Genomic DNA, 11038 nt, shown 5'->3' on the forward strand with positions numbered 1-11038 from the left:
CCAATGTCACTTGCACAACGGCCCCGCCCTCTGCTGGAGGTCTGACCTGCGCCTGCTCAGTCTGGTTTCCTCTGCTTTCTTCACTGTGCTCCGCTGCAGCGAGCAGTCCTTTTAAACTCTGCAACACTCCGCTACAAAAATAAAGGTGAGTTCTAAGAGTCTTTTGCAAGTCCCTTATTTTATTTTTAAATTTTTTTAAGGTACTGTTTTGCGATTTTTTTTCCTGCAATGGTAGTTGTTGTCAACAACCGCATGATTTTTAGTGAGATATGAGTCACACAAGGGTGGGAGTAGCCGCCGCAGACGGCTATGCCAAGGTTTTAATGCCAGTTCAGGCCTGTGTGTTCCCATAGTTAGCCAAAATTAACTATCATAAAACATCCTCGAAAAACTGAAGTTTAGCCCTCTTCTCAAAACTTACCACGAGTGTTGACGGCATGCAGCGAAAACAACAAAACAAATTTTTATGAGCGATAATAAGTGGGATTTATTGCACTGTTGTGCTGCAACATTTGAAATACACAACTTAAAATAGAGATTGTGCTTTTAAATAAAGGAGATGTATATGAAACGGTGGACGCATCTGGTCATGAGCATGTTCGCTAAGGACAGGGGGACGTGAGACCATAAATCTACTTTAAAAGTCTTATCTGTGTGTTTGTTAAGAAACACAAAAGAACATTAACAACTAGCACCGCTATCTTTTGTCATTGATTGTAACCTGTTGTTCAGGCTTTCCTTCCTGTTTAATTATAGAATCTTATCCTTGCCAATGGCCTGGTGAGACAGAGTTTTATTAGGTTATTTGGATAAAGCAATCAGTGAAAAGTGCTATCAGCCGATATTTGGATAATCATTGCTGTTCATTGTTATTGGCATCGGTGTGTGTTATGCAGAAATAAAAAAAAAAAGATGCCTGGGTTAATTTAGAAGTGGTGTCCTCACATGGTGTGTTTAGCAGAGTAGTTCAGTAAACGTGGTTCACACCTATCTCAGCACTTTCTGCAGCACATGTAGCAGGAGCTGGTGCAAAGTCTAGTGCTGTATTTAAATTAAGTCGTTAACTAGATAGTGAAAAGCACTGCTGGAAACTATAAAGAAGATCATTTTCAGTTTCAGAATTTCACCATTGCCCGAGCTCTTCTTTGAAAGAGAGTTACTGTCCACGGGCCTTTTGATGGCCTTTAAATGCCTTATTGTGTCACTGTTAAAAGGTATATTAATGCCACTATTGGATGATGCAAGCATTGTACAAACTAAAGCTACTTGTAAACACTTGCTTACACACAGCAGAAGTCTTTTTGTTGTCACTGTACACATTAAAACCCATTAAAAGTGACTCTGATGCAGAACAGAACTGCATGTTTCACTTTACGTTTAAGCTATAACTTGACTGCACTTCACCTTATCTCTCACACACATTCCCTACATTATGGTACACAAACAGACACACACAGTTATCTTGGTTTGGTTATCTGTACGCTATGCTAGAGTTGTGCAACTGCCTAATTGCATATTTTGCACCTTTTTATGGCTTTTTATTGGATGGGAATGTCAGAATTATTCCTTTCATTTAATCCTGCAGACGATGTCAGTTCAACTTAAGAGGTTAAAAATCTGTAATATATATAAGTTGGTCTTCTCCACAGTTAATCTGGATTCAGATTAGATATTTAGATGTTTTTATATTTCACAGTGTATTTAAGAGAAGAAACAACACTCAAATTAGTCAGCTGAAAGAGTGCAACATAAATACTGGGAATTTGTGCTGCTCACAAATTGAGCAGTATGAACTCAAAGCATGTTGCGTTGGACAGTTCTATGGATTTTTAAGTCATTTAACATTTTGTTTGTGTTCAAATACTCCCATGTCATTTATGTGGAGTCATCTTGACCTTTGCGCTCACTCCACTCTATCACCTGGCTACAGCTTGCGTATAATAACGTATGCACATTGTAAGTATTACGATGAGTGGTGGATGTTTTTGCAGGTACAATAAAAGTGCAATACTTGTTAAAAAAATGTATATAGGGGTCTTAATAGGCTGAACCTGGAGGAGAACACATGTTGAAAGCCAAGTCACATGTAATTCAGTGTCATGTTCACATGGGCTAAATTTAGAGCTGAGACTTGGTGAGGAAACTAAGGGGGGGAAAATGGACTATGCGGAGAAGGGGGTGAGGGGATAGAGAGTGGAGAAGGATTGTCTGTCGGGTGGAATGACAAAGACAGATTGGGAATTGCATGTGGTCTGCCACGTAGTTGCTGAGTGTCTCGGAAATGAATATTGAGACCACCGGTGATGGACTGGATATTTCAACATTTGTATTATGTGAAAATGAAGGAAGATAACGCAAGCTTTATTTATCCCAAAAGTTGGAGAGTTTTTTTAGCTTAAGAGTCAGCGTTTTAACTCAGGGGTTGATAGAAAATATTAGAAAGCTAGAGGAGGGTGAGTGAATATTGAACATTCATTTGTGACATATCACCAAAAAAAAAAAAAAAGACACTTACTATTGGATTTATCCCAAAGTTGGCCATATCAGCCTAAAAGTTGGTGTCTACTACATTTGCTATTCCCCCCTGAACTCTGTTAAATAGCTTTGCATGATTCACACTTTCTTCAACTGGGCTTTGGTGCACACATTGAGTTCATATGTTTTAGCATCTTTTCCCCATTTAAGCCAGCTTTCTCCTGATTGGCTCCCTCTTGAACACAGTAAGATTTAAATAGCAAATCAGTTATCCCCTCTCCCATGTCATACAGAACAAAGTGCTTAGAACAGTCTAAAACCAGAACTTTTGGCTCACAGGAGTTAATTTTTACAGATACTGACCTCTTTATTTAAAACCTTGGTTACCCCTGTAAAGGTAGTAGGCCCAATTTAAGTCTCACTATCGCTTCTTTAGTCATGAATATTAAATATTATAAATGAAATACTTTGAACTGAAAGCCGTTTTTTTTCTGAGTTAAAATCTTTGTGTATAAATGGTGCATTTGGAGAGGGGTTATTGTAAATATAGATCTCTGCAGGTGATGCGCCAGACTTTAAGGAACCTGGCATTAAAGTGCATATTTACCTGTGTGATTTACTTTCGTGACGTGTTCTGTTTTTTGTACTTTTGTGTGGGGGATGGAGGAAAAACCATTTCAAAAGATCTTTTCACATCTACACACAGGCCTGGTTTGCATGCAGTGCACAGAGTGCACTGGTTTACATCAGTTAAGTATGGCTACAGTAGCTGTAACATGCTGTGAGCCACTTTCAAACAAGAGTTTGTATTGTGCGATGATGCTGTTAATTAAAGTGGTGAAGGACTTCTTGCCAAAAGTTTCCCATTGTCGCTCCTTTTACTTCTCATCTGAAGAGTCATGGCACAGAATGTTGGGATTGTACTGCAGCAGGACATGCCAGGAAAAGGCAAACATGCAGAAAACAAAGACCACTGTGTGACGTGTCAGAGCCACGCACCAAAGGGACATGGTGAGTGGGGTGGGGGGTTACATGTAAAAACACAGATGGATTATCATCAGGGTCCCTGGATGGCATGTTGGCTTCATTTCAGGGAGAGAAGGGCTCTTTGGGTCTAAGCAGTTTTCATCTGCTTTCCGTTATCTTTTTTTCCCCCAAGTGACAGCATTTGATCTGTCTGCAGTGGCCCAGTCTTGCATGTGTTAGGAAATGCAGCTATCTTCTGTAGAAGAGACCAGTTAGGTGAGGGGTGCATGAGCAGGAACCACAAAAAGGTGTGCTTGTAGTAAAATATTAAACACTTATAGGATACAAGTCAATGCCAAGGCTGTCACCTTGTTAAAAATGTCTTCTTCACAGACCCAGGGGACACTGATGCCTCTGAAACACTACAGTACAGTGCAGTGGTGTGCAGGAGTGGTAGTTGCTGAGTAACCAAACCAGCCGCTGCTTGTGCTGGCTCTGCTGCAGTGACCTGGCCGCAGTCTGCAAAAAATATGCTATGTTGATATTTGTTCACAGTAATGATGCTGTATTTGTTCATTCTGCAACAGCTGTTGCAAAAAAAAAAAGAAAAAAGACTTGTATATTTACTGACCTCCTAAACTAGGGAAACAGTTTCATTAGTTTAACAACCTCTGCTGCTTGCTCATGTACTGCTGCTAGGCAATCAATAGGGTTTCTGTGGAAGATAGAGGGGGAGGAGAGGAGCTGGATATAACCAGCACCCAGACAGCCCCCCTACTGGCTTGTATTGATGTGTAATGATTGTTGGTGAGTAGATGGTTGATCGAAAATGCTGTTGGCGGTGCTGTCAGCATGTGTGTATGGCCTCAGAAGTGCTATTTGCGTTGCACTGCACGGCTTCCATGAAAGTACAGAGCTCTAAAATTCATTTTGTTTTAGCATCTTGATTTAAAGGGACACTCCGCTGTTGTTTCTGTATCCATTTAATCTTTGTTGAAAAACTACACAATATGTGCTTCAGTAACGCTTGAAAGCTCATATTGTACTATTCTACATGGCACAAATGTTTCACAGGTTGAGGTATGAAAGGCAAATATGTGATCCAACAGATCTGTACTTTAACCCAAACTGGAAAGCTAGAAATCTGGATATTTAGTGCTCTGCTGGACAGACTTTTAAATCTTGCAATTTCCCCAGTATTGTAAAAGTATATTTCTAAATTGCTGGAGTATCTCTTTACATGAAAAGTGCACATATGTGTGGGTGTGTGTGTGTGTGTCACTGCTGTGATTAAACTATTTGTACATTTCTTTCCTCAGGCACAATGGCCGTCCCTCCTGGATACTCGGATCTGGGGAAATCTGCCAAAGATATCTTCAGTAAAGGCTTTGGTAAGTGAAGAAATCTATTTAACATGCATATTTAACTGCTGCTCTTCTGTTGCTATCATACTGAAGCTGTTTGGGCAGAAACTATAGTGCAGGACTGATTTTCCGAGAATGCTTCGTGTGCTCTGTGCTGCAGGTGTCTATTGTTTTTCTGGCCAGTGCAAAGAGAGATTATTTTTACAGCCCTTCTTAGTAATATATATGTATTTATTTATTTTTTTTTAAAATATCCTAATTTCTTTTCCACAGGCTATGGAATACTGAAACTAGATGTTAAGACCAAGTCTCAAAGTGGAGTTGTAAGTATTACTGTTGTCACTGGATGTGTTTTAAATTTAGTTTCAAACGTCTTTCTAAGCACCTAGATGTAGATCAAACGTCTGACTCAAGGCTTTGGAGGTCTTCATGTCAGAGTGCCTGATGTGCCTCTACATACAGTCAGCAGAGAAACACTCCATTGAACAAGTTTATTCCGTACTCTTTCCTCTGAAGCAGCTTGTTCTATCACGAAGGGAAAGAGTTTCACCAAGATGTGCCATGTATCTGTGTTGCCATAAACCGGCTACCATAGTAAAACCACAAATGAGCACTTGCATACAGTTTTCCAAATCTGATCCAGCTTTAAGCCTCACTCAGACAGCATCAAAAAGACATCCACTTTTACTTTTTGTAGCTCTGGTTTTCATTTTCCCAGCAAGCAGTTAAACTGTCACATGTAGACTGTGGTTTTCCCAACTTCCTCTGTTTTCTCTTTTCTCTGCTTCTTCTTTGGATGCTCCTGTCAGATGGTAAGAGTGGAAGAGTGAGTGTGTGTGCATATGTAATCATTAAACGCAGGTGCACTGCAGGGTGCAAGAGTGATAGCAGTTGTTTGTGTGCAGGCTTTCTGCCAACTATTTCTTTGCAGTAATGGCTCACCTAAGTGACAGCATTATCCCAACCGCAGCTGTAATAGCACTGATCGTCAAACACTCATGACCAGCCTCTCCCTCACAGTCCTCAGTTTACCTTCCCAACGCACTTCTGCATCTTAAAGCCGTAGATTTATTTTTTAAATTTTTTTTGAATAACCAGTCATGCAACCCTGTGAGGGATTGTTTGGCAGAGGAAAAGCCAAAAACGTAATGCTTGTTATCCCTGTCTCCGTTTTCCCCCGGCCTCTAGTGTCTTTAGCTGTGCTCTGATGTCTCTTTCTACTTTCCCTTCCACCTCATCTTCCATTTTCCCCCTCATTACTTGATCCGTGTCTCCTACAGGAGTTCACCACTTCTGGCTCCAACAACACAGATACAGGGAGGTCAGGAGGCCACCTGGAGACCAAGTACAAAATGAAAGATCTGGGCCTCACCTTCAACCAGAAGTGGAACACTGACAACACTCTAACAACAGAAATCACGTTGGAGGACCAGGTGAAGGGGGTTGTGTCAAAATAACATAGGTGTATCTACTACAAATCTCAGATGTGTTTAAATCTGAGTGACCTCTGCCTCAAGGTTAGAGGTCAGAGGTCATGTTTTCTGAAAATATTGTGAATGTGAGATCTTGATAACTAGGGGAAACGTAGGGTTTTGAAATTCATACCATAGGTGGATCTACTAGGAGGCTGAGCTGCCAGTAATGTGTTTTTGTTTTAATTAAAAAAAAAAAAAATATTATTATTGATTGGTTGCTCCTCATGACAAGAAATTTGGATGGCAAGTGTGTGTCTCATGGCTAAAGCTTTGTGTCTGTGATGACAATATTAGAGACATCAAAGAGTAGAAAAAAACAAAGTTTTGAGTGTTTGGATAATGGTGATGAGTACCTACCTCTTTAAAACATATACGTATGACAGAAAATAAGGAGAAGGTTTAATAATATGTGGTGGCTTATACTTCAGTACTTAATGTATTAAAGCCTTGTTTCTATGTGTAGCTGGCTAACGGCCTGAAGCTCGGTCTGGACACATCATTTGTGCCGAACACTGGGTAAGAGTAACCCTCTGTTCTCAGGGTTTTTAATAAATGTTCTCAATAGTACATGTGTCTAATAAGCATGCTAATAATTACGATCTTTAGCAAGAAGAGCGCCAAACTGAAGACCAGCTACAAGCGGGACTTTGTGAATGTGGGCTGTGACCTGGACTTCGACATGGCTGGCCCCACTGTCCACACAGCGGCCGTGCTTGGCTTCGAGGGCTGGCTGGCTGGTTACCAGATGGCTTTCGACACTGCCAAATCTAAACTCATCAAGAACAACTTTGCCCTTGGATACAAGGCTGGTGATTTCCAACTTCATACCAGCGTGTGAGTCACTACAGCATACCACAAAGAAGCAGGAAACCTTGTTTTTTAAGTTTAGTTTTTTGTTTTTTTTTCTCCTCAGTTCTTAAATTGTGTTTGGTGTTTGTATTTCAGTAATGATGGCACAGAGTTCGGTGGCTCCATTTACCAAAAGGTGAACAGCAACCTGGAAACAGCCGTCAACCTGGCCTGGACAGCAGGCAGCAATAACACACGCTTTGGACTTGGAGCCAAATACCAGCTGGATAAGGATGCATCCCTCTCTGTGAGAACTGACAAAACATCCTGCACACGTCTAACATGCTAAAATACATAAATAAATAATACATTTTCACTGCTAGCTAATCACGCTATAATTTTTGTGGGACTCTGCTGGAGGTTTGAGTTAAATGTACAGCAGTATTCAGGGGTGGCACAGTGCTGCAGTGGTTAGATCTGTTACTGCATAACAAAAAGGTTGTGGGTTCAAATCTGCTGTCTGGCTGGGGTTTTTCTGTGTTGAGTTTCCATGTTGTTTATGTCCGTGCACGCGTTGTCTCTGGGTATTCCAGCTTCCGGTCACAGTCCAAAGACATGCATGTTAGTTTAGTTGGTGTTGCTAAATTGGCTGAAGGTTTGAGTGGTTGTCTGTTTCTGAGTTGGCCCTGTGGACTGGTGACCTGTCCAGGTTGTACTCTGCCATGTGCTCAGTGACAGCTGTGATATGCTCCAGCAGCTAAGAAAATTGATTGATGAATGGATGTGTTTCAGTATGCCCGCTATGGTAGTTACTGTTTCGGCACAATAATATTGGGTAGTAAGCAATAAGAACGTGAGGCTGAAAATGAAAAGTGACAGAGCTTCTGTAACTGTGGCGCCCAGACTCTGGAACTCTGAGCTTGAGATCTGTGGACTCAGTGGTCTGTGAAGCTCTTTGTGACTTTTATCTTGAAAGGTGCTATACAAATAAAATTGTATTTATTTATTTATTATTTAACCATTGTGTGTGGACTGTGTAAATAATGAGTTAAGAAGCAAACTCAGTAAGCTGAGTTGAAATGAATGATATTTGACAATAAAATAAAGGATATGATTAAGCAAAATGTGAATGCTCTAAAGATACCTCCTGCTAGGGACTTCAGATATTCTGATAATCACATATCGACCAAAGACCACTGAACAGATTTTTATTAGCATTAATTCATTAATTCACTCATGAATTTACCTAAATGCATTAATTTATTTATTTATTGCATCCTTGCTTTTTTTTTGTGAGTAAAGGGGTGCCACTGAAAGTCTTCATCTGTTGATTGATCACACCAGGCTCACAAAAAATGTTTATATTGTTGTTAATATTTTGTTGTGATTTGGCGCTATATAAATAAAATTGAATTGAATTGAATTAATAAGTTACATTTAAAAAAAGAATTACAGTCCATACTTATTTCTTAATAAAACAAATTCAATGACAAAAAGGATAAACAGGTTTTAACCCCTCCCAGAATCATCAAGAGATTTTTACAACAACTCTAAAATGCATACGGAGGAAGTCACTGGATACCATTCTGTTGTTGTTGTTGTTGTTGTTTTTTGTTTTTTTTGTTTTTTTTTAAAATGAGCATCCATCCAATAGTTGTTCAAATATTTGAATCTAGAACAAGCTACCTACTGAGTCATCCCTACAGCTGCGTGCTTCTCGAACATCATTATCTTACTCCTCTGCAGCAGTTGCCTGAGGCTGATTGATATTCATATTTATGATAAACTCCATATTATGTAACCTACTCTATCTACTCTCCTAATGCAGTGTTTGACTATTTCACCTGATGATCTGTTTCTCCTCACAGGCCAAGGTTAACAACGCCTGCCTCGTTGGAGTTGGATACACACAAACACTCAGGCCAGGTTAGCTGGTTGACTTCTTTAAAAGAAAAAACATGTTTTCTGTGATAACAGCCTAAAGAGCATCTGTATGGTTACATGATGTGATGCTCTTTCCCGCAGGAGTGAAGCTCACCCTCTCTGCTCTGATCGACGGGAAGAACGTGAACGCCGGTGGACACAAAATCGGCCTCGGTTTCGAGCTGGAGGCGTAAGGATTGAACAGGACTGGCAAGAGGAGAGGAAAGCAAACGCAGGAGAAGAATACACCACTATGGCCCCACTCAGCAACGCATCAACACATCTTCCCTCTGAGACACACACACTTTGGCCTTAACCCTGAAACTCCAAACAGCCTCCAAGACCTCTAGTACTGTAATTCTAAAGCAATCAAGTATTTCACAGTGTTATTGACATGACCCACACATCAGTTTTGAGCATATATTACCAGAGTACCGCATACAATAGTCTTGCAGCCAGTTTATTCAAATACCCCATTCTCTAAATACTGTGCTACATCTCGGCTGCTTTGGCCAGACAAAGTGCACTTTTAATAGCATGTGTCAAACCTTTGTATTGTGTCTGAAGCACCCTGTCATTCTGTGTTATTCATGAAGGTTTTGTTCAGATACTCTGGGATTTAGACATTAGTGAGATTGTTAGAGGGTGCTTGTTAAGGTATATTGTAGTTTTGTTGCACGCTTTAAATGCTAATAAGGTTTTTTTCCTTTTTTTTTGACTTTTCATTGTCATATTGACAACTGATGCAATAGAGGCTAGAGAGAAATAAGCAGGAAAAAAACGGGTCATGTGTCTGACTGAGTGGACTGCCTTTGTTTCCACCATTAGACCTAAATAAAACAGTAAAACACTGTGAGCCCTCGGTTGCCTATAAGTTTATTTTTCAGGTTTTGTTTGGTCAAAAAATTAGGATGTCTGTATGACCTCTTTGTCTTGTCATGTTTTGTGTCCTGTAACTGTTAAACCTTGAGCACTACATTTTACTTTACCTGTGCTGTGCTTTGTATAGGAAGTTAGCCATCATTTAGGACCTCAAACTGACTTTATTGAATGAATGAAATAAAGACTTTAAAACAGATTTTTAGTGTCTTGTGGTTTGTTTGTTTTTTTTTCTCTCCACTGATGTTAGTCATGTGAAAAATTGTTTTCACAGGACTCTGCAGTCCTGTACCCCCGTACTACTTCCATAGGAAGTAGGAGGGGTAAGTATTGGCCAAGTGCTGGTAATTAAATAAACATAATTAACTGATCATCAGCAAGTTTGACCACCCCTGTAAATGTTTTGGCATTTGCAGGTTGGACCTTGCAATGTTCACAGAAATTGCAACAAATCCACAAACTGCATCTCAGACTCTGCAGGACGGTTATTATGTTAAATGTCAACGTTGGAGTACAATTGGCAAAAGACTGAACAAGTATGGTTTCCATAGATGACTTGCCAGGACAAATCCTCTTCTCTTGGTGGCACATAAGTTTGCAAAGTGACTTCTAAACAGACCACAAGACTCCTGGAACAGTATTCTTTGGACCAGTGAGACCAAAGTGGAGATGTTTGGCCACAACACACAGGACCACATTTGGGGAAAACGAAACTGAGCATTTCAGCACAAACGCCTCATAACTGTCAAGCACAGTGATAGGAGGGTGATGAATTGGGCTTGTGATGGAGCCACAGGACCTGGGAAGCTTGCAGTCATCAAGTTGAATAAATCTGTGTATAACAAAGTATTCTAGAGTAACACGTGAGGACCTCTGCGAGCCAAAGCTTGGCTGAAATCCAGTCATGCACTGATCCAAAGAATCAAAGTTGAGATCTATGCACAGAGAGCTGTGCAAAAACAAATGTTTGCATACTCAGTTCCTCCAGAATGTGAGCGACTGACAATTGTATAGAAAAAGATTACTAAAGGAAGTAAGATGGAATACCCGCATTAGAGGTTACAAATTATTGCTGCTAAAAGTTCTACAAGTAATGAATCATGGGATGTACCAATTTGTTTCCACAGGACTGCAGACAAGCACTAATCCACATGACTGTATATTACT

The 11038-nt window shown here is 40.2% G+C and overlaps 1 protein-coding gene across 4 annotated transcripts; it reads left to right on the forward strand.

Moving 5' to 3' along the window:
- vdac3 (voltage-dependent anion channel 3) lies at positions 1 to 10070 on the forward strand. Of its 4 annotated transcripts, XM_005473525.4 has the most exons (11): positions 2 to 145; positions 3371 to 3486; positions 4761 to 4832; positions 5079 to 5128; positions 5615 to 5617; positions 6086 to 6238; positions 6744 to 6796; positions 6887 to 7114; positions 7226 to 7376; positions 8938 to 8995; positions 9095 to 10070. In XM_005473525.4, exons 2-11 carry the CDS (start codon positions 3375 to 3377, stop codon positions 9184 to 9186), a joined length of 972 nt encoding a protein of 323 aa, XP_005473582.1. In that variant the 5' UTR covers positions 2 to 145; positions 3371 to 3374; the 3' UTR covers positions 9187 to 10070. The 4 variants fall into 4 exon arrangements, with proteins under 4 accessions (XP_003451079.2, XP_019221634.1, XP_005473582.1 ...); XM_003451031.4 differs by lacking the exon at positions 3371 to 3486 and having other exon boundaries at positions 1 to 145; XM_005473526.3 differs by lacking the exon at positions 5615 to 5617 and having other exon boundaries at positions 3 to 145.
- The last annotated feature ends 968 nt before the right edge of the window (positions 10071 to 11038 follow it).

The sequence above is a fragment of the Oreochromis niloticus genome, linkage group LG12 (assembly GCF_001858045.2).
Source record: "Oreochromis niloticus isolate F11D_XX linkage group LG12, O_niloticus_UMD_NMBU, whole genome shotgun sequence".
In the NCBI taxonomy this organism is placed as follows: domain Eukaryota; kingdom Metazoa; phylum Chordata; class Actinopteri; order Cichliformes; family Cichlidae; genus Oreochromis; species Oreochromis niloticus.